The sequence below is a fragment of the Patella vulgata genome, chromosome 2, assembly GCF_932274485.2.
Source record: "Patella vulgata chromosome 2, xgPatVulg1.2, whole genome shotgun sequence".
Lineage (NCBI taxonomy): Eukaryota > Metazoa > Mollusca > Gastropoda > Patellidae > Patella > Patella vulgata.
The window spans coordinates 27654262-27676418 of record NC_065880.2 but is presented as its reverse complement, the minus strand read 5'-3'; the positions used below and the strand labels follow the sequence as shown (position 1 = coordinate 27676418).

Below are 22157 nucleotides of genomic sequence, written 5' to 3'. Positions count from 1 at the left end.
TTCACCAAAACAACGATTGATTCTTGTTATTTATAACATTTCTGCCACATCCAAATACAATTAAGCATATAATCCTACCTGAAATGGGTACACATCATCGTATATTAAATCGAAGCGTTGTCAGACGTCCCTAGGAAGTTACGTTGAAACGCTGCTTGTTATTATAAAAGGTCATTCCGGTTCCCAACAACCTTGCAATGAAAGCCCCACACACTCTTCGAACGATGCCATTTTGAGAATTTCTTTCTAAGTTTTAATAATAAATAAACCGGTAGCCGCATCACAATTGTACGAGTGTAGCTGCATATCATCATTTACCGTATATACGGTCCATGATATCACTTACCGTCGTACAGCCGAGGTTAGATGTAAAGTGCCAATTTCGAGGTTTTCCGAATGAAAAGAGGCGTGTACAGTCACCGTACAGTAGATTTCGATGGCGTTTTCAAGTCGGATAAAAACGACGCTTCATTAATTTAAACGTGAATATTTGGAGTTAGGCGATAGTTGTGTCACTACATTGGCCTCTGTGAGTTTAATTAGTCATAAAAGTATAAAATTATTTTATTTTTAAGATGTTACATGTATTAATAAAGAAATTGAGTTTGCGAGGTGAAACTGAAGGCAGAGTAAAAGTGGCATTCTATAGATTATATGCCTTTATACTGACAGTAATTGCTGTTGTTAGTAATCACTTTCATCCATGGTAAAAGTAGCATTCTATAGATTATGTACTTTTAAACTGACGGTAATTGGTGTTCATGCATGGGTAAAGGACGCATTCTATAGATTATGTTCTTTTAAACTGGCGGTAATTGGTGGTCATGTCAGTTCATACATGGGTAGAAGAAGCATTCTATAGATTATATATGTTCTTCTAAACTGACGGTAATTGGAATTCATGCATGGGTAAAAGCCACATTCTATAAATTTATTTGAATAATTTGTTTTAACGCTTTTAATAATCTGTTTTAACGCTGTTAATAATCTATTTTAACGCTTTATAATCTTTTTAACGCTTTTAATAATCTGTTTAATAATCTGTTTTAACGCTTTTAATCAACTGTTTTAGAGATTTTAATAAACTCTTGTAATATGTCAGTAAACTATTTTAACGTTAGTAAACTATTTTAATGTTAGTAAACTATGTTAGTTAGCTATTTTAATGTAAATTGTTTACGCGGCATTTAATAACTGGATGTGAATAACACATGACATAATTATATGGAATACATATAATTGTGTCATGTCCTATCTTAATGTGTTAGTAAATTGTTTTAAAACTATTATAGTAAGCTGTTTTAAAGTTATTAGTAAACGGTTTAATGCTATTAGCAAACTCTTTTGACGCTATAAACTATTTTAGCCCACGTTCTCCAGATTGAGTTATTTTAAGTCCTCTGATGTCCAATCAATTTGGGGTATGAATATAATATAATGCAACCCGGTACTCTCTCATAAATTGTTCCAATGGCACTTAGTAATCGAACTGGAAATCCACAGGACACAATATGGAATACAGTTACTGTTAATAACGTATTGCTTGCTAAAGAGCACAGTAAAAAAAATAATTGTATTCCACGGTACTCTCTCGGCTGAAGATACCCCGCTGTCGTATATGCACGGGTCGATCGAGAGTAGAAATATTACCAATGAATGAATGATTGAGTGTGCTAAGTGTGTCTGAGAGCTATTGAAATCCCAACTGACAAAGGTTCTTTATGTGCGCGCCAAAGACATCTGTGCGCGCCAGGACTAGACATCTTTCCTCCGAAATATAAGTATAAATTTAAATAATAGTTAAATATTGTGCCTCTTTATTCCTTTAATTAAAATAAATTTTCAAAAAGAAATATTCTACTGAAACAACCTTCGTGCTTTCTAGCATCCGGGGACGTTGGCGATAAAATCGCAATTGCTAATGGCTTGGTTAAAGGCGAGACCAGGTGCACATGACATTGGAGTTGCACTTCGCCTTCCGAAAACGCATCTGTAATATTTTGAACAGTCAGTTGGATGAGCCACAAACAGCCTGTTGTTGGCACATTCGGTGTCCGGTGCCTGGGTAGTGGGCTGTGGTGGAACAGGAACGTTCTCAAAAATACAGGTCAGGGCATCTTGACTCCAGACGGTTGTTGGTGCGCATTTGCGAAGTTTGGCAATCCCGTTATCACATTGGTAAAATCTCTTGGCGTTTCTGGCATGCGAGAAATATCTTACGACGTTCCTTGGACATGCATGTACACCTAAAAAAAACGATTTCATTTTAGAAATACATAACTCAGGAAAACTAAAAAAAAAAAAACGATTTGTTTTAAAAATAGATAACCTCATAAATAATGATGCTCTGTTTTGAGGGTAACAAATTCGGCTATTCTACATATAGTGTACACACACATTCACTATATTATATTTCATATATATTTGCCCATCTTAAAATATGTAACTTTGACTAAATAAACATAAACAAAAGTAAAATGACATGTACATCAATGCCTTTTTTCAACAAAACAAAGGAACAAGTTTGAACAATATTTCCTCTATGCACAGATCTGTTAGATTGATAAGGAAATACACGTTTATTTGCCTTCTGTCGCATTGAGGCTGTTATAATACGTTCACTATATATTCTCTACTTTCAGTTTTATAGAAGTTGGGTAGACATGGTTATCAAACCCACTGATTCCGTCTAAGGGTTTATATTTGTCGCGCCCGAATACTACCCCGAATGTTGTTGATTGCTACGAAACAAACGATTTTGCTGATTTAGCATAACTTCCATGTTTATGATAGCGCTGTCCGTTGAATTAATTTGGAGTTTCTTTCTTCATGCTCGAATATTCTACGGATGCCATAATTTTATTTTTGGCCGCTATGACCGAATATTGCCGCGAATGCATAAGATTGCGAAGCCATTAATTCTACGGAAGACGTAATTTTATTTTTCCCATGATTTTAATTGTTTTGTGTTCTAGAAGATTTCTTACCGACACAAGCATGTGTATTACAATCAACCGTTCTGGTTTCCTGACTACTTCCAATGCAGCCTACACCCCCTCGACACGTTCTTGATCTCCTTTGCTCTATTGTGCCGGAGCCACAGAGGACGTTGCATTCATCATTATCTGACCATTCCGAGAATTCAGACCAACCTGTGATATTTGGAGAGAGAAAGGAAATGCATTTTACTAAAAAGTCACGGTTTAAAATAACGGGCTATATTACATGTACATTGAACATCCGGCCCGGATTAGAGTTCAGGTGATTCTGAAATCGCTCCGACGAACGCCCAAAATGTACCGGAACAGGCAAACTTTTCTTTTCTGACCTCTGCTTCAACACCCATACTCACCGAAATCGTCCTACATAAACATATAAAATATAAACCAAAACAAATTAAAACATCGGGTTACTCGGTTTCCATTTTGAAGTAAACAAGATCATGTGATACAAGATTAAAAATGCATATGGTGAATTGTCAGTAAAGCTATGGGATTCAACGTCCATTCAATAAACGTAGGTCATTTCTAGACGAACTTGTTTTTTTACGTTGGAACAATTAGTATTGGGAGATAATCGAAAAACACGAGAGAGAGAGAGAGAGAGAGAGAGAGAGAGAGAGAGAGAGAGAAATGGGGTTTAACGTCCACTCGACACAAACTAGGTCATTTCGGGACTAACATATGGTTTAATTTTATTTACATAATTCGCTTGCGCGTAGGGGTCTTTAGCAGTGGAAGGAAACTGGAGGACCCGGAGAAAACCCACGAGGTTGGACAGGCGACCGTACTCCTTGTCACGTACAAAACACGAGAAAAACACGAGAAACCCCACGTGATATGCAGGCGACCCAAGTTCTCAAGTAGTTGACGGCAATGGAGAATTATATGAACCAACGACGAAAATATTAATGAACCCCAACCAGGTCAAAACATGACGTCTGTACGTACCTGGACATATTTGTGTGTTACAATCAACAACTTCTGATTTAGTTGAATCTCCTTCACAGTCTAGTCCATCATTAGCTGGAGCTGGGTTGGTACATGTTCGAGTCAAAGTTCGGGTTTGAGATCCGGTTCCGCAAGAAGCCGAACATGCAGTTCTACTTCCGGATTCTTCAAATTCGGACCACCCACCGTTAACTGTAAAATGATTAGAATTCTTATATTATAGCATGTCCGCAAGTCTTGGTCTTGCCACGTAGAAGACACCCGCCATAGATTATGAAAAATGAACCAATAGTTTTGACTATACATACCTGGACAAAGATGTGTGTTACAATTAACAACTTCTGATTTAGTTGAATCTCCGTCACAATCTAGACCACCATTAGCTGGAGCTGGGTTGGTACATGTTCGAGTCAAAGTACGGGTTTGAGATCCGGTTCCACAAGAAGCCGAACACACAGTTCTACTTCCGGCTTCCTCATATTCTGACCATCCACCATTAACTGTAAAATGGTAACAATTCTAAAGTGACAACCAAATTTATTCAAGACAGATATCCACACCCTTGCCTACAATAAGTGATTCTTTGCCTTTGTATTTCATCTTCACCAGGAGTTTCAGAATAAAGAATCTAACTTTAGCGAAAACACAACGTGCTGCTCGTCTCTGTTAATAAAAACTTTATTCCAGCCGGGAGCATTTTAACTTTCCAATCATAATAATAACATCAACTTTAATTTAACACTTCTCGGTTGAACGGTTATGCCAAAGCTTGTACACAATTATGACTTTGATATTGAAAAAATCGTGAACATCAAAACTACTGAGGCAAGAATATTTTCCACTAAACAGGTCGTTGCTTTCCGGACATATTACGTTCGTCAGCTATGCATTATGATAAAATGGAATGTGGCAGATCCTTTTTTTGATACTTCACAATTTATGTTTCATAGTTGGAGTCTTGGTGGCTCAGTGATTAAGGCGCTGCCTCACTGGCCAGGAGATCCATTGAGGTGTATGGCCGAGAAAGTCCCCCTGGACTTTCCAGTGTGGTTTCCCCTTTTCAGTAGTTCAAGAGGGACGAAAACCGAGGTCCCGTGATAGTTGGAATTTGCAATAAGAGTAGGATGTAACGCAGCTATCAGGACAAAATTCCCCTCATAGCATACTGTATGACGTGCATCTGTCTTCATTAGCTCAGTGAGTGCAGAAACCCCATTTCATTTGTTTTCATAGTGGTGGCGCGTGTCACACCCAATGCACAGTTTATTTAGGAAGTCCAAGGAGTATAAACTGCACTGTAGTTAATCTGGTTTATACAAAAGGAAATACGTAACAACGTGTGAAGTCCTAGAAAGGGTCAGCATGTACTGTCCGCCATAGATTGAAAATGACTAATAAGTTTGACTGCATGCTTGGTAGTAGAGGGATGACACCGACGCCCCCAACCAAAGCCAATCACAACCCCGTAAACAAGAATGTAATGAACAATTTAATACACACACCTGGACAAAGATGGGTGTTACAATGAACAACTTCTGATTTAGTTGAATCTCCGTCACAGTCGAGACCATCATAAGCTGGTGCTGGGTTGGTACATGTTCGAGTCAAAGTTCGGGTTTGAGATCCGGTTCCGCAAGAAGCCGAACACATACTTCTACTTCCGGTTTCCTCATATTCTGACCATCCTCCATTAACTGTAAAATAATAACAATTCTAAAGTGACAACATGTAGCTAGATTTCGTGTGTAAAATAATTTAGCAAATAATTGGTATTTCAACAAAAGTAATTAATATTCCTGTGGTTCAGAACTGCGCTTCTCTACCACGCTTGTCGTTATTCTTACTCAAAATCTCCATGGTCTTACCAAGAAAAATATTGTAAATTTTAAATGGCATATCTGTATACAACAGCGCTAATGTTAGCGGTTTGAGGTTCCTGTAACCCCAGAAGTTCGAGATAAAAGAAACTATGACCTATACGACATGGTACTTGGTTCTGTTACGTAAAACTGACAAGAACAGATATTTTATTCCAATAGGGTCGCTTATAACTTTACGATCGTACACAGAAACATAAACTAATAGGTTTGAATACTCAATGAAAGGTAATAGTGGAATAATGGCCACCAGAACCAACACAGATAGTCTATTTAAAAATCGGTTGGGGAGGTCGGAAATTCCCAAACACCGCGATAAATAGGGTAACTCTCAAAAAAAAGAAATAAAGAACAAGCCTGGAACTAGACAAGCAGAGTCAACAGCATCCAAGAAAACATAAAAGTAACGAACAATTTAATACACATACCTGGACAAAGATGTGTGTTACAATTAACAACTTCTGATTTAGTTGAATCTCCGTCACAATCTAGACCACCATTAGCTGGAGCTGGGTTGGTACATGTTCGATTCAAAGTTCGGGTTTGAGATCCGGTTCCGCAAGAAGCCGAACACGTAGTTCTACTTCCGAATTCCTCAAATTCCGACCATCCGCCGTTAACTGTAAAAAGTGAGATGTTCGGTTCATATATTGTGATTAATTGAATTCAGTTGAGGCATTAGACAAGGCTATATAAAAATCCGTGGAGGGTTATGATAAATAATATAAAGTACTTTAAATTAATCAAAATAAGGCAAATATAACGTCTATTCATAATCAAAACCTGAACCTCCTGGTTAGTGACCAAGTACCCGAGGAACTTGCTCGGCCAATACCGGCAGTGAACCCGAGACCTTCTGGTTAGCGAACTAGGAAATCATGGGGAGCTTTCTCGACCAAAACAGAAATGGAACCCTCGACACCGTCCTTTGATACTAAAATCCAGGGGCATGTTCAGGAATATGAGCAGAGGGGTCCGTGATGGAGACAACGTCACGTTTGGCGAGAGGTCTGGGGAATTACCCGGAAATGCTATTAAATCAGAAGCTCGGGGACATTTCTGCTCATTTAGGTGCATTTACGTATAGCATTATAGTGAGCCAAAATGGCGACAATGTTTCCCACGTTTCTTTGTTCGACGTTATTTCCATGAATCTAAGAGGAAAAATATGCTCTGCTGGCCCCTGAAATGAATACAATTTGAATGACGAAAATAGTTATCCGTACCTGGACATGGTTGTGTATTACAATTTATAACGTCGGTTTTCGTGGAATTGCCTTGGCAGTCAAGACCGCCGTTAGAGGGAGCTGGCCTGGTGCAGTTTCGGATCAAAGTTCGAGTTCGACTTCCGGTGCCACAAGTAGCCGAACACAGAGTTCTCCTTCTGGGTTCCGCGTAACTGGACCATCCACCATCAACTATAAAAAAAAGATACAGATTCTAATATTGTAAGAATTAAATAATAAATTAAACAACCAGTGCATTGGAGAGCGGGAAAAGAAGGCGATGATACCGGGCATCCATTTGAAGGGGTGGGGAGATCAAATCAACGAGCGAATTTAAAAAAAAATTTTAATGTAAAAATTTGTTGTTGAAAAAGATGCCATACTTCATTTGAATATCGACTTTCATCCATATTTTAAATGTATCCATTTCGCACGTCTGAGTACTAAGCCTTACGACCAAGGATATGCACCCAGGCATCAATAAACTTCTGCACGCCATTGAGTGCAACAACTCATTTATAAAAAATACGGTCCAAGCATTATTCTAAAAAGAATAGGAGAAAACGTCGCTGTCTGCGCGAGTGTGATTGTCTATGGAGTATGAAATTCGAACTACTTGCAATTGTTCAATTATCGACTCGTCTTTCAATAAACTGTTCTTTAGTATTTATGTATACGAGTTCAAAAAGAAACAATAAAAGGTTTCAAATAAAAAAAAGGTGTGCTGGTTATGCTGTGGCCGGTCTAATAATGTTGTTCCGGCTTTCGCGATTTGCACAAAACATTGCTTGTAAGCTACGTATTGAAGCGGTGAGTACAAACCGCCTACTCAAATTTCTGCTGGTGCAGAAATGAAGACCGTTAAACCCCATTTAATTTCATTTCACTACTTTCGCGATGAAACCTGTACATTTGTCCATACCTGGGCATGGCTGTATATTACATTCAACAGCCTCTGTTGTAGTTGAGAGTCCTGAACAGTCTTTACCCCATTTAGAGGGAGCTGGATTAGTACACCTTCTGGTTATGTTTCGAGTCTGTGTTCCTGATCCGCAAGTAGCCGAGCACTCAGTTCTAAATCCGATTTCCTGATATTCTGTCCATCCACCATTAACTGTAATTTGATAGATGTGACGTCATAATTTGACGTAGAAAGAGTGTATACCTAATGTGGTAAATACGATTTTACAGTATCTGTCCACGCCTCAGTTTGTAATTATGGACCAAGAAGAAAGTTCTGGCTTTTTATACTTTGATGACAGAAGCCGAAGGAACCGAGTAATATATAACACAGGGGTTTCCCCTGATGTAGCAATAGCCAACGTGTAAAAATGGACACATAAATGCTTACGGGTGGGGAAGAGGGGGCAATGGCTAAGTGAGGTCTAATCAGGAGGTCCCGCCTTTGATCCCGGAGCTTGCCGAGAAAGTTCCTTGGGATTTTACGGCCAGGTGTTCTCGTTGTCCGTGGTGAAGGAAGGGAGGCCAACGAGGTAGTCTTTGGTATGAACATAAAATTTGGAATTTGATGAAGAGAATACAAATATTGTCATCATTGCCTATTTTCATTTGCTGAGTTGTTCTAAAAAAGATCGTCCTACCGGGTTCTTTGCCCTGCATGACTGTACTGTTTATAGTAGGATGTTCACAGTCTACATTTCTCCTAGTGGCGGTGATGTTGTATTTTTTACCATGGTAGCTGATATACAGAGGTCGACCAGAATCATCTCTTACTGTCATAACCGACCTTGACCCTTCCTCGGCTACATCACTATAGGTATATAGAGCATCACTTGGGTGAGTTGAATCATATGACGCATAGATATACACCACACCACAAGATACATCTGTCTATAAAAGAAAAACAACAAACTAATAATGAAATATCATCATCATCATCCAACAAAACCAACCACCACCGGTCCTGGAACCACACATCTTTCGGTACAAAAGACAAACCTACCGTGTGTGTTGATCTATAAAGGTTCAACAACTGGTGTTAACTTATCAGCAGACCAGTCACAACCCTGACAAGGACAGCTGTCTAGTCGTTCGGATGGGACGAAAAACCGAGGTCCCGTTACACATTGGCGTGCACGTAAAAGATCCTTTGGCAGTTGGAATTCGATATAAGAGTAGGCCGTAGCGCCGCTTCCCGGGCAAAATTTCCCTCTCATAGCACACTGTATGGCGTATGCCCGTCTTCATTAGCGTTACATTACACCAATAAATTTCGAATTGATAACGGTCCCTAGATCATGTTTGATTAGCCAACAATCCCATCTCAAGTTCGGTGTGAACAAGATGACAAGTCATCCCCATCCCGCGCCCTTGCACTTGTTTGGAAGGCATAAGGAAAAACAACATCTTGGAATATCTATGGGACTAGTCAGAAGATTCATACTCTGATCACAGTAGCTCGGCAAGACACGGTCGCTACTCACTGTAGCTTTGGCTACCTCAATCAGCTGCTGTATGTTAAACAACAAGCTTATACATCAGATAATAAAATACTATAATAGTTCGAAGTTTGTACAAAGTTTCAAAATGATTTCTTGAACGGATAATGAAATATGCTCCGGAAATGAAATCGGGACGGAAGGGTGGTCATCCGAAAACAAAATAATAGGTTAATAAATGTAAAAGTGTTATAAAGGTATCTTAAACAGTTTCTAAAATATGCTTTAGAATGATGATTATATACCAAAAACTAATTCATATATGTAGTAAAAATTCAAAAATTATTTAAAAATTTATTAAATCCGACAAATGTCTAATTAACAAAAGGCACAACTACTGTAATAAGATGGTGTGTGTGAAAAGTTTCAAAGGATATTTTGAACGGTTTATGAGATATGCTCCGGAAACAAAAATTGTACATAAAAATTAAGTCAAATTTTTTTCCATGGAAACACAAACATGAAGATATTTTGATAGTTTATGAGATATGCCCCGGAAACACGGAAACGAAATTGAACACCAAAAGCTAAGTCACATTTGTTTCCATGGAAACACAAAAGATATAAACCCCAGAAACTCCTAAATAGCAATAGGAACAACTACTATAATAGGTTAATGCTTGTACACCAAAAACTAAGTCAAGTTTGTTTCCATGGAAACGCAAACAATATAAATCCCAAAAATTTCTAAATAGCAAAAGGCACAACTATTGGAATAGGCTGATGTGTGTACAAATTTTCAGAAAGATATCTTGAACGGTTTATGAGATATGCTCCGGAAACAAAATCGGGACGGACGGACGGGTGGACGGACGGATTCTATTTCAATATCCCTCCCTGGGAGCCTATCCATTGTCACAAGTGGGCTATGACCGAGGGTTTTTTGTTTTGTTTTGTTTTTTGGTGGGGGGGGGGGGGTTATGTTTTTCTTTGTTCTACTGCATTCAGAGAGAGAGCGCAAACTAGGTCATTTCGGGATTAAAATATGATACATTTTGTCTAGATAATTCGCTAAAGCGTAGGGGTTTTGGCAGTGGAAGGAAACCGGACGACCCAGAAAAACCTCACACGATTAGGCAGGCGATCCTACTCCTTGTCACGTACAAGGGGTCAAAGCCACGCCACTTGACTCAATTACAGACCTTATGATCTAAAGTGCAAGAGTTCAACCATTCGACCAATCAACTTCCCGACTGGTTTCGAATTTGGCTTACCACTAAGTAAAGCGGGAACCGAACCCAGGAGAAGATAACTCTGCCACTGTAAGACTAACAATGGGTCAATGAGCAGTTAATGCTTGTAACCATTGACATAGATGAGTTGCTTTATAAATCTATTGTAATAACTTACAACAACTGTAGTGGAGTTGGTTGAATTGGGCGGTAAATTGGACGTTTCCAATGCAGGGACAACAATGTTGACCTCAGTTTCATTGCCAGTGAATGGAATAACCTTTTCTTTAATGTTGGTTCGTTTGCTTGTTGGAGTGTTTTCAAAAACCATCTGAGCTGTAAAAATATTAAGTTTAATTACATTTACTATATATTCGAATCACGAAAATGGCCCGAACCATGCAAACCGTAGTAATTTAAAAAATGATTATTTTTGGCTGCTTTGAAAGGCGCAATAGTATCTGAATCGTGATAAGTATTACTTTCTGACTGTGCCAACGTAGCTGTTGGTGAATTGGTCCGGTCGCTGATGTCGCCGTTACCGGTTCGCTTGGGTTAAGTTCTTTGCGCATAAAAGAGTTGTAGTAAATACAACTAACATTAAACATAATATTTACCTCGACAGGCTCGTTTCTGTATTTCATTTATGATGCTTTCAATTTCTGTGAAATCTTTTAAAACAAAGACATGGGTGCAATTGGGCTCCGATGATATAGCTTCCAATTCTTCAACTAAAGCTCTTCCAATACCAATAGAAAATATAATGACGCCTTTAGCCCTTAGTTTTGGTGCTTGGGCCGCAGTTAACATTGGGTTATTAGATCGCCCATCGGTTACCACTACAGCAACCTTCACTGAGTTGTTTCGCATGCCTCTTCCAGCAGAAAAGACGTAATTAGATGCATAATCTATACCTCTAGCTGTATTGGTCCACCCTCTATCATAGTATATTCTGTTTATCGCTCGATCTACACTCGCTCGATCCGAATATCTATTCAATCCGAATTCTAGTCGAGCATACGTGCTAAACTTCACAACAGCTATCTGCGTTTTATCACTGGCAATGGCCAAACCGTTCGTTACATTGGTCATAAAATGCTTCATCTTGATGAAGTTGCTGGATCCAATACTGCCAGAACTGTCAATAATAAAGGCTAAATCTATGGCTCGGGTACACATTTTGTCTGAAATAAAATATTGAAAGAAGCGTTATACTAATAAATGCACACATTTTAAGGTGTGTACAATGTGGAGGGGGGCAGATCGTATGCAAGTCTATTCTTAAACTGATTAACTGAGAAGGATTGCCGAGTACATTCTAAGGTCTCAGTCGATGAAGTCTATGATGGTTGTAATCAATTAAAGTAATGTCTTTTTTGCAGGTTTTGCTAAAATATCAAATCTTTTCTGGCTTAATCCACGCCAATATGTACCCAGATTGATTAATTAAAATTTAATTAAGAAAACAAATCAAAAGACCAACGCTAGACAATCTCCCGGCTTGGATACAATCGGAATGAAAACAGGACTAGCAACCAAAATGGCGACGACCTTATTACATAGATCAATGAAATCCATTTCCATATATCTTTGTTAATACTGTAGTGATTTCTATAGCGCTAACATGGTGAATCGAGACTTTGATGGCTATTTCCAAATCTACGGCGCTTTATAAAAGGGTATACTAGTCAGCCGCTGTACAAGAGATCAAACATGGGTATCACAAGAACACGCTATTGTGTTGTTTTTGTTGTTCTTCTTTTCGAGCTTAACGTCCGCTTCCAGACAAGGCAGAACCAGCAGGACCTACTGAAGGTCAACGGTCAAGGTGAAAATGTCAAAAGACGATTAAACCCCATAACTCTAATCCGCGGGCTAGTAGATTCCCTACGTAAAAAATGTACGACTCACTAAAAAAAAGGCAAGGTAAAACTACCTGAGACTAATTGCGAACTACTCTAGTCAGTCGTAGTTTTACTTAACGTAAGGGCGACATATTTTCTCAACGATTTACATACCTTCACCCACAGCTGATTTTATATAGCACTAAGGCGTCTGTCTAAACATTCATTATTACATTAGATACAATTATTATTACATACTTACTTCTTTATTACAATACATACATTCTTTATTACATTACACACATTCATTACCATTTTACATACATTCATTATTACATTACATACATGCAATATTGCATTACATACATGCAATATTGCATTACATACATGCAATATTGCATTACATACCTTCATCAGATGAACGGATAGAATTGAGAAAGGATGAAGCGGCTCTATTTGGAGCAAACAGTTTCTTCCAGATCATAGATTGATTACCCCGACCACCAGGTAAGCCGTCTGTTATGTTCGATGATATGTTTTGTTTCGACATGATGTACAGAGAGGCTGACAGGCCAGAATAGAGGGGTTTACGAAGATCTCGCCATGTCGTTGAAGGCCAGCTTATATTCAGCTTAGTTTGGATCTTATCACAGACATCCTCTAAATGTCCAGGACACCGCTTTGTGTGATTATATTTGCCTTCGTCAATCTTAAATAAATAGAACGATACATTTATATTACAGACAGGTCGATCTTGGACAATGTTTGGAAGTTCTTTGGATGCAGAAATGCAATTTGAATATCTGGTTGGAAAATATTCCTGCTTACTATATTATTTAGGTACTAGCATATGGATAATTTGTCCCATAAAAACCCAGCGTGAAGCTGATGGACCTGCGGCTAAACCCTAAGATAACCCTTATGACCACATGTCCAACGTATGCAAAGAGAACAAAGGCTCGGCAGTGATCTGTCTGTTGAACCGGTACGTAATTAAAGTCGTATTGATACATATGAAACCTTTCGTGGGGGTGAGCCTAAATAGTCAGTTAGCACGTCGAATTATTTGAACTATAGGGGAAAATATCCACCTCCAACGAATAAACAAGAGATCGGCAGTGATTTGTCAACTGACCCTGTGCATAGTGATACACGGGAGACCCTTAATGGTGGAGCACGTAAATGATCAATTCGCTGTTGCTGTCTGGGTATAATTACCCTCTTCCATTGCTCACGTAACCATGGAAATAAAACCAAAACCCGTCTCAAAATAATCATGTCAATCTGTCCATTTGTCCCGTTTGTTCCGTCATAAGGACAAATAGCATATTTAATAATTGTGCTTTTTCTCTTACTTTACCTGCCATATTCCACCGTGATAATCTGCTTTATAGGTATTGCTATCCTCGCCATCGTTCGACTGTACCTTAGCGAGACGTCTTAGAAACAAACGGTCACCAGCAAAGATACAATTTGATCTGATGGCATCAATCACACCTTGAACAACCAAATGTCCTTTTTGATTTTCTACTCGCGTCAAGTCCCGACCTTCCACGGTAACACCACCAATTATCACCAGGAGCAAAATGAATGACATCACCTTCATTTTCGTCGTCTTAAATGAAACAATATAATCTATTAAAATTGAAATATATATAATAGTTAAGGGTGTTGTGAACGTGGCAAGATATGTTTGTTTTTATATCCACAAATTGAAGATTGTGAAACAGATTTAGCCTTATTACCTCTCCCCCAAATAAAAGAATGAATATGGGACGTATTGGTGTGCTTACTTTGCCGTGCGATTTCTTAGAACCATTGTGTTTGGACAATCATAAAGTAAGAAATAAACTTATTATCTAATATATGTGTAATATGCACATTGTTCGGTCCAAAGTATCTGTGTAGTGTTTTAATTGGCGAAGTATGATCTAGCACACCTGAATGAGTTTTGGGTGAATCCATGTGTGTGTTTCCAGGGAGTGGGGGAACATATTAACAGTCAGAATTATCTATATGGATCAAAACGACTCTTTTCGAACAAAAATATTGATGAGTTTTTGTTCAGAAAAGCATCTGCCAAAAAATATTGAATGGTTTGAATAAACATCCCCCAGTGTTTTTATTATCATTTGAGGTTCATCTCCGTATACACACTTGCCACGGCGAAAATGTCAGATGGTTTAAGATAAACCAAGATGTCGACTTTGTTTTCGTAAAACTTGTGCATGTTTCCACCGCCGCCTACGATGACCTTTCTCTAAACCCACTATGTTAATGTTACTATGGGACAATATACCACAAGTCTTCAATTGTATAAATTTAAAATCGTAATAAATATTCATGTGTGTTTCAAATAATGTGATTCCTGCATGACACCATTAACATCCCTGAGCTCAAAAGGCAGAGATTAAGTGAATCGAAAAAACTGGCAATATAGTTTCGATTTATTGTACAATATGCAACGACATCATTTTTCAGGTGATGGTTTACATATGATTAGATATGAAATTTAATACTCCTCAGTAAACGCGAAGTTTGTTTTTTACGGGTTAAAAAAGATGAGGGTCAATTGAACAACCAATCCAAAATAAATACTTTAAAGTTGGTAAATATTTGCTTTTACTTGGTTAATATAAAAATTAATATTTGATTACATAAAGTTTGTTTATGTACAAGATATTATATCTTCAACTGTAATCTGATCCTAAAGCATGCAATCCGATAAAAATCCTTTTTCTACCAAAAAACAAACAAAAAACGTACGGTGTGCACATATCTGTCGTGATCTTTTCCTCGGTTTTCTGAGCTAGCTACCGCTGTTAGGAATTGATCATTCTTTCTGGTTTAAGTTTCCATCTACTCTTTTGAAAATTATCATACATTTCTAATCCGGTCCGGACTAAACACTTGACTAGTCCAAACCCTCCCGACATTCCACTCGGACTTTTCGGGCAGACGGCTAGAGTCGGGAAATCTTTTTTGATATAATCTAGTTGGCAAATTAATGTGCCTGAGGTCTAATAAAACACAAATTTTACTTTTCTGTTTATTGAATACCATGAATTTGCACTGAATTGACTATGTATTAAAACATTTTGTCTGGCGTCGCCACTCTGCTTTGCAAAATATCATCTAGTTGGCAAATTAAAGTGCCCAAAACCTAACTAAACACTTATTTTACTTTTATTCTAATTGAATACCGCCAATTTATACTGAACTGAGAATAGTTTAAAACATTTTGTCTTGAGCCACACTGCTTTGTGTGACATTTTTCAGGTTGATTATTATTTGTGAACGCAGCAGTCTGATTGCATGAGTGGAATTCAGGTCGGCATAGAGTGGGATTTAGGTTGCGAAACCATTGAATGACTTTGAAGTTGCTTGATTCACGGGCTAGAAAAGCAGAAAAACGCATTTGTGGCGGTTAAATTTTACAAAATGTTCTCTGAGATGGCGAGTTCAATACTGCCCGTGACGCGGCTCCGTGGACTAAACGATTGATTGATTGTTTAGAATTCAAGTCAGCCACCTAAGTTATTGGACCACATTGAAGTTGTTGCATCCACTGGCTGGAATAGTAGAAAAACGCGTTTGCGGCCGTCAAGTTTTCTAAACGTTCTTGAGGAGGAACCTTTACAGTAAGCGGACGACCGGCGCCGCCTGTGAACTGAATTTTTTTTTTCGGGCATTTCAGGTCTGCTACCCAAAACATCCATGGGGCCCGTACGCCTCTGCTTACTGATTTAGACCGATATAGGATGGGATTTTTAGCATTCCATACATACATTAAGCCTTTATTATACAATAAATAACGCCCCTTTTGTCTTTTAGAGGTTATGGGGAAGCTAATAACGGCCGCATTGGGACCTGGTTCACATTCTTTTAAAAACGGGTAGTGAATAAATTCAAAATGGCCACCAAAAGCTCCAAGTTAGGTTCCCACTGCCATGCGATGCGTTACGATGACATTGTCCTTGTTGAGTTCACGACCTGGTACGTGCAGATACGTTCGGATACGTTTCGATACGATCAACACGATTGATACAACTGACTTTTTCGGATTCGTAGACAAGTCGTAGATAAATCGTAGACGTTTCGTGAAGCTCGTAAATGATTCTTGTTTGGTTCTAACACATTCGTATTGTCCGAGCTACGAACTGCTACGAATCCGAAAAAGTTTGGATTCAGTACGATTCGTTGCATTCGTAGCCCGCGTGATAGCGGGACCAAATAACACTCCCGTGCACTATTTGTAACTGCTTCGTAGCTACTCCCGATTTTTCGCGAATTTTTATTTTTCTTTTGCCGAATCGCACTATTCGTAAACATGTCGTAGTCTTTTCTTATCGTCCTGTTCGATTCTGTGACATTCGAGGTCATTCGTGACTCCCTAAAATTCGTTGCACGAATATTCCGAATCCGCCACGAATCAGCTACGAATACCCCGAACGCCCCACGAATTGTTGCCGAATGTGCCAAACAAATTACGAATCGTCCGCTTATTCAAAATCTCATGCGCCCAACGTAGTGTATTCGTAACTGAATTCGGCTTATTCGTAACTGATTTCGGCATATTCGTAACTCATTCGGCATATTCGGAACTCATTTATAACCGAATCGCTACAATTCGTACCTTTATCGTAACCCTATCTTGACATTCGGCATAGTTTTCTCTCAATTGCCCACGAATTGTCGTAACTCATTTGTAAATCATTCGTAACTGCTTTGTATAGTTACTGCCGACTCTCAACGATTTGTGTCTGCGGAATCGCCAGAAATTCCGATTAATTTCGATTCCGCACTATTCGGGGCATTCGTAACCCACGTGAAAGCAGGTCATTTATATAGCCGAGAATATCGTAGCTGATTCGTAGTCGATTTGGGATAGTTCGAGTCGGTGTCACGAAATTTAGGGAGCCACGAATGATCATAAATGTCAAGGAATCGAATAGGAAGCTGTTACGGACGATACGAAAGGGTTACGACCGGCATTAGTAGCTTACGCGAACGCAAGGCATTTATACAGCCAAGAAAATCATAGCAGATTAGTAATCGATTTGGGATTGTTCAGGTCGGTTTCAAAAATTTTAGGAAGCCACGAATGACCACGAATGCCAATGAATTGAATAGGAAGCTGTTACGAACGACACGAAAGGGTTACGACGGGTTTACGATACATCTACACCACATTCCGAAATTCGCAGACCGGCCACGAAAGTTTTTGACACCCTTATGGCTGATGTTCTTCTATTCAATAACGATAGAGAACCAACGCTGTAGCCTAGAATCTGCCGTTTTCTGTCAGAACGTGCCGTAGTTGTTTAGAACATACCATTCATGATTTCGCTGAAATCGAAGAAGTTTTTGAGGGGCAGTTATGATGTATAGTTTGGTAACTGATTTCCCAGTGAAGCCTTGATGTCACAGGGTACGAATGGTTCTTAACTTCTTGGCCCACCAGTTTTGGAAGAATGCGTGGACTAGTGGGCTAGCCAGTCAATATGTAGAAAACTGCCCTTGTTCGCTTGAGGAACTGCGAGTTGGGTGGTCGAATGGTTTACTGCGTACGCGCTAGACCACAAGGTCTGTCATTGAGTCCAATCTCCGGAACCTCCGGTATCCTCCCACACCAAGAGCCCCCTACGCATGCGCCAATTATTGAACTAAAATTGAAGTTTGTGTCAGGTGGACGTTACCCCCACCCACACCACCACTTATAAACAAGCGGTTGCCATGCAAGATACGGTAACATTTTGCAGAAGATGGACAGAGAACAAGCTCAAAAAAAGAAGTGATTTTTCGTACAATCAAGGGCCATAATTCAGGAAGTTACGATCCGATATGCATGAATATTGAAAGGAACCATGATCTTTGGGTTATAAACATGTATTTCAAGTTACATCAAAATCGGATCAAAATTGTGTCCTCTCTCTAGAGGGTCCAAAACCTTGATATACCATATCCGACAGTTTTGGTCCGATTTGTACGGAATTCAGACTCAACCATCATAAGGGTGTAACAGTGATATATTCAAACGGTTTCTTTTAAATCGGATAAAAAGTGTGACATCTAGAGGGATAACAAGCTAAAAACGCGACTGTTCGTACAATCAAGGGCCATAATTCAGAAAGTTACGATCCAATATGCGCGAATATCGACAGGAACCAAGATCCTTGGGTTATAAATATGTATTTCAAGTTTCATCAAAATCGGATCAAAATTATGGCCTCTGGAGGATCCACAACCTTGATATACAATATATTTACACTATTTGCGTGCAAGAGGCGGCCATTTTGTCCGGCATGCAGTTTTGGCCCGATTTCCACGAAATTCGTTCTCAGCCATCATAATGGAGTAACGGTGATATATTCGAACGTTTTTTTAAATAGGTTAATAATTGTGACCTCTAGAGGGACCACGGGCTAAAAACACGATTTTTCGTACAATCAGGGGCCATAATTCAGGAAGGCATGATCCAATATGCGCGAATATCGACAGGGATCATGATCTTTGGGTTATAAATATGTATTTCAAGTTTCATCAAAATCGGATCAAAATTGTGGCCTCTAGAGGATCCACAACCAGATGTTTACACAATTTGCGTACACGGGGCGGCCATTTTGTCTGGCAGTTTTGGTCATATTTTCACGAAATTCGAACTCAACCTTCATTACTGTGTAACGGTGATATATACAAACGCTGTTTTAGATCGGAAAATAATTGTGACCACTAGAGCGACCCCAAGCAAAAAACGCCATTTTTCGTACAATCAGGGGCCATAATTCAGTAAGTTACGATCCGATAAGACCGATATGCACGAATATCGAAAGCAACCAAGATCTTTGGGTTATAAACATGCATTTCAAGTTTCATCAAAATCGGATTAAAATTGTGACCTCTACAGGGTTCACAACATTTTTCGTACAATCATGGGCCATAATTCAGGAAGTTACGATTCGATATGCACGAATATCGGAAGGAACCGAGATCTTTGGGTTATAAACTTACATTTCAAGTTCCATCAAAATCAGAAGAAAATTGTGACCTCTAGAGGGCCCACAACCTTGATATACTATATTTTTACGCTATTTGAGAACGAGGGGCGGCCATTTTGTCTGTCAGTTTTGGACCGATTTTCACGAAATTCGAACTCAACTATTTATAGGGTGTAACGGTGAAATACTAAAACGTTTTTTTTAAATTGGATAAAAATTATGACCTCTATAGGGTTCAAAGCTAAAAAGGCGATTTTTCGTACAATCAGGGGCCATAATTCAGGAAGTTATGGTCTGATATGCGCGAATATCGAAAGGAACCGAGATCTTTGGGTAATAAACTTACATTTCAAGTTTCGTCAAAATAGGATTAAAATTGTGACCTCTTTAGGGGCCATAATCCATGAAGTTTCGATCCGATACATGCCAATATCGAAATCAACCGGGATTTTTTGGAGATAAACCTACATTTCAAGTTTTGTCAAAATCGGATAAGAATTGTGACCTGTAGAGTGTCCGCAAACAAATTGTGGACGAACGGACAGGGTCGACGACAATATACGTCCACATGAAAATGTGGGCGTATAAAAATTGTGACCTCTACAGGGTCCACAACGTTAAAGTAGTTAAGTCTCAAACTCAATATCACCCAAAGTCCTCGACATTGAAAACACGAATTATTTGTCAATTTAAATCAACATTTAAGACAAAAAAAACATTTTACCATTGGCACACGAATCGTGTACCATATTGCGTTTCCGCGCAATAAAAATATTATCGGTGTAGACTAAAATAACCAAACGCGAGAGATTGCCATTCAATTGAGACTTTTGGCGTATTTCGCCGAACATGACTGATTAGAAATTACAGTAAAAACAGAAAAGACTGAATGTAAATAAGTTTATATACATTCATATTATATTTTTATATGCGTCGCGACCCATTTGTGTCCATTTCTAGGTCCCAAATATTAGCGATTTACACTATTAGTACTTTTACACTATTTGCGTACAAGGACCGGCCATTTTGTCAGGCAGTTTCGGTCCGATCTTCACGAAATTCGAACTCAAACGTGATTAAAGTGTAACGGTGATACATTTAAACGTTTTTTAAAATCGGATAAAAATTCTAACCTCAAGAGGGCCCACAAGCTAAAAACGTGATTTTTCTTACATATTTTTTTTTAATGAAATGGGGTTTAACGTTCTACTGTTCTGCTCCGAACTGGGCTAATGAAGACTAGACACCCTCCGTCCTGCATCACTGTCAATGGGGTGGGGGGGGGGCACGCAGGAAAATTTGGATGAACTATCTCGACCAATGCAGGGATCGAACACCCGACCTCCAGGCTAGCGAGCCAGCGTCTTAACACTTAGCCACCGGGGGGGGGGGGGGGAAGGATGGCGGAATGGTTAGCGTGCGCGCGCTGTATCATAAAGTCTGTCATTGAGTCGACTGGCGTGGTTTCGAATCCCCGGTTGTACGTGACAAGGAGTAGGGTCGCCTGTCCAACCTCGTGGGTTTTCTCCGGGTCCTCCGGTTTCCTCCCACTGCTAAAGACCCCTACGCGCAAGCGAATTATTGAAATAAAATTAAACCATATGTTAGTCCCGAAATGACCTAGTTTGTGTCGAGTGGACGTTAAACCCCATTTCTCTCTCTCTCTCTCTCACTTAGCCACCGTGTCCCCCGATTTTCCTTACAATCGGGGGTCACAATCCAGGAATTTACGGTCCGATATGCGCAAATATCGAAAGGAACCGCGATATTTGGGTTATAAACATGCAAGTTTCAAGTTTCATCAAAATCAAATGACAATTGTGACCTGTAGAGTGTCCACAAGCTAAGAATGCGATTTTTCGTACACTCAGGGGCCATAATCCATGAAGTTATTAGCATATAATTTGTATTGTAAATATAGATAGGGGTTTGGCAAAGACTTTTTGTCAGTTCCCCGATCTCCCATCATTTATAGCGAAAAAAATATCTTTTTAAAAAGGAATTGAAACCAAAATAGAGATCCGCAATAGGTAGATTTAGCTCTTACATAATGCATCTTTAACATCTTCGTGTTTGCCCCCGTCATCTTCTGGCATTTGGCCGCAATGTACAAGGTGTATATGGAGTGATATAGTCCTTTAAAAGTGAAAACCTATGCCTAGCAAAATTTAATTTTACTTTAAAACTGTAATACAAATATAAACATTGATTTTCCTGTAGAGCTCTAAATTTTGATTTTACTTTAAGGCTGTATATCCACTTCCATCCATCTCTTAAACATTCTGGGTGGTCATTTTTCATATTCATTATGTTGCATGGGAAGTAAATATAAATACAAAGTTGGATAAATAGTACATTTTGATTGTAAATGAAATGAAAATGATATTTAATGGTACGTCAGCACCAACCGGGATACATTGCAGCACAATTTATCTGGTAAAATATATAAGTCTTTAAAAACGTCTACTTACATTTCTGCCTGGACGCGCATTCGTCGAAAACCGGTGATGGAATGACTCAGATTTTATTTCTGCCTTCTTTTAATTGAATTTCGATGTATTTACATAATCCTTTTCAAGAAATAAGCAAACACGATTTTCTTATTGTCAAAAACAAACTTCGTTTATTCAA

General features: G+C 38.9%; 1 protein-coding gene across 1 annotated transcript; it reads right to left on the bottom strand.

The window, feature by feature from the left end:
* Positions 1-1794: 1794 nt before the first annotated feature.
* On the bottom strand, positions 1795-22157 carry LOC126811996 (uncharacterized). Its single transcript, XM_050538095.2, has 14 exons — positions 21998-22157; positions 13889-14143; positions 12937-13237; positions 11302-11868; positions 10863-11020; positions 8655-8904; positions 7976-8167; positions 7054-7245; positions 6256-6447; positions 5453-5644; positions 4259-4450; positions 3951-4142; positions 2988-3152; positions 1795-2246 (listed from the first exon to the last, which is right to left on the bottom strand). The coding sequence occupies exons 2-14, from the start codon at positions 14132-14134 to the stop codon at positions 1882-1884; spliced, it is 3204 nt and encodes a 1067-aa protein (XP_050394052.1). The 5' UTR covers positions 14135-14143; positions 21998-22157; the 3' UTR covers positions 1795-1881.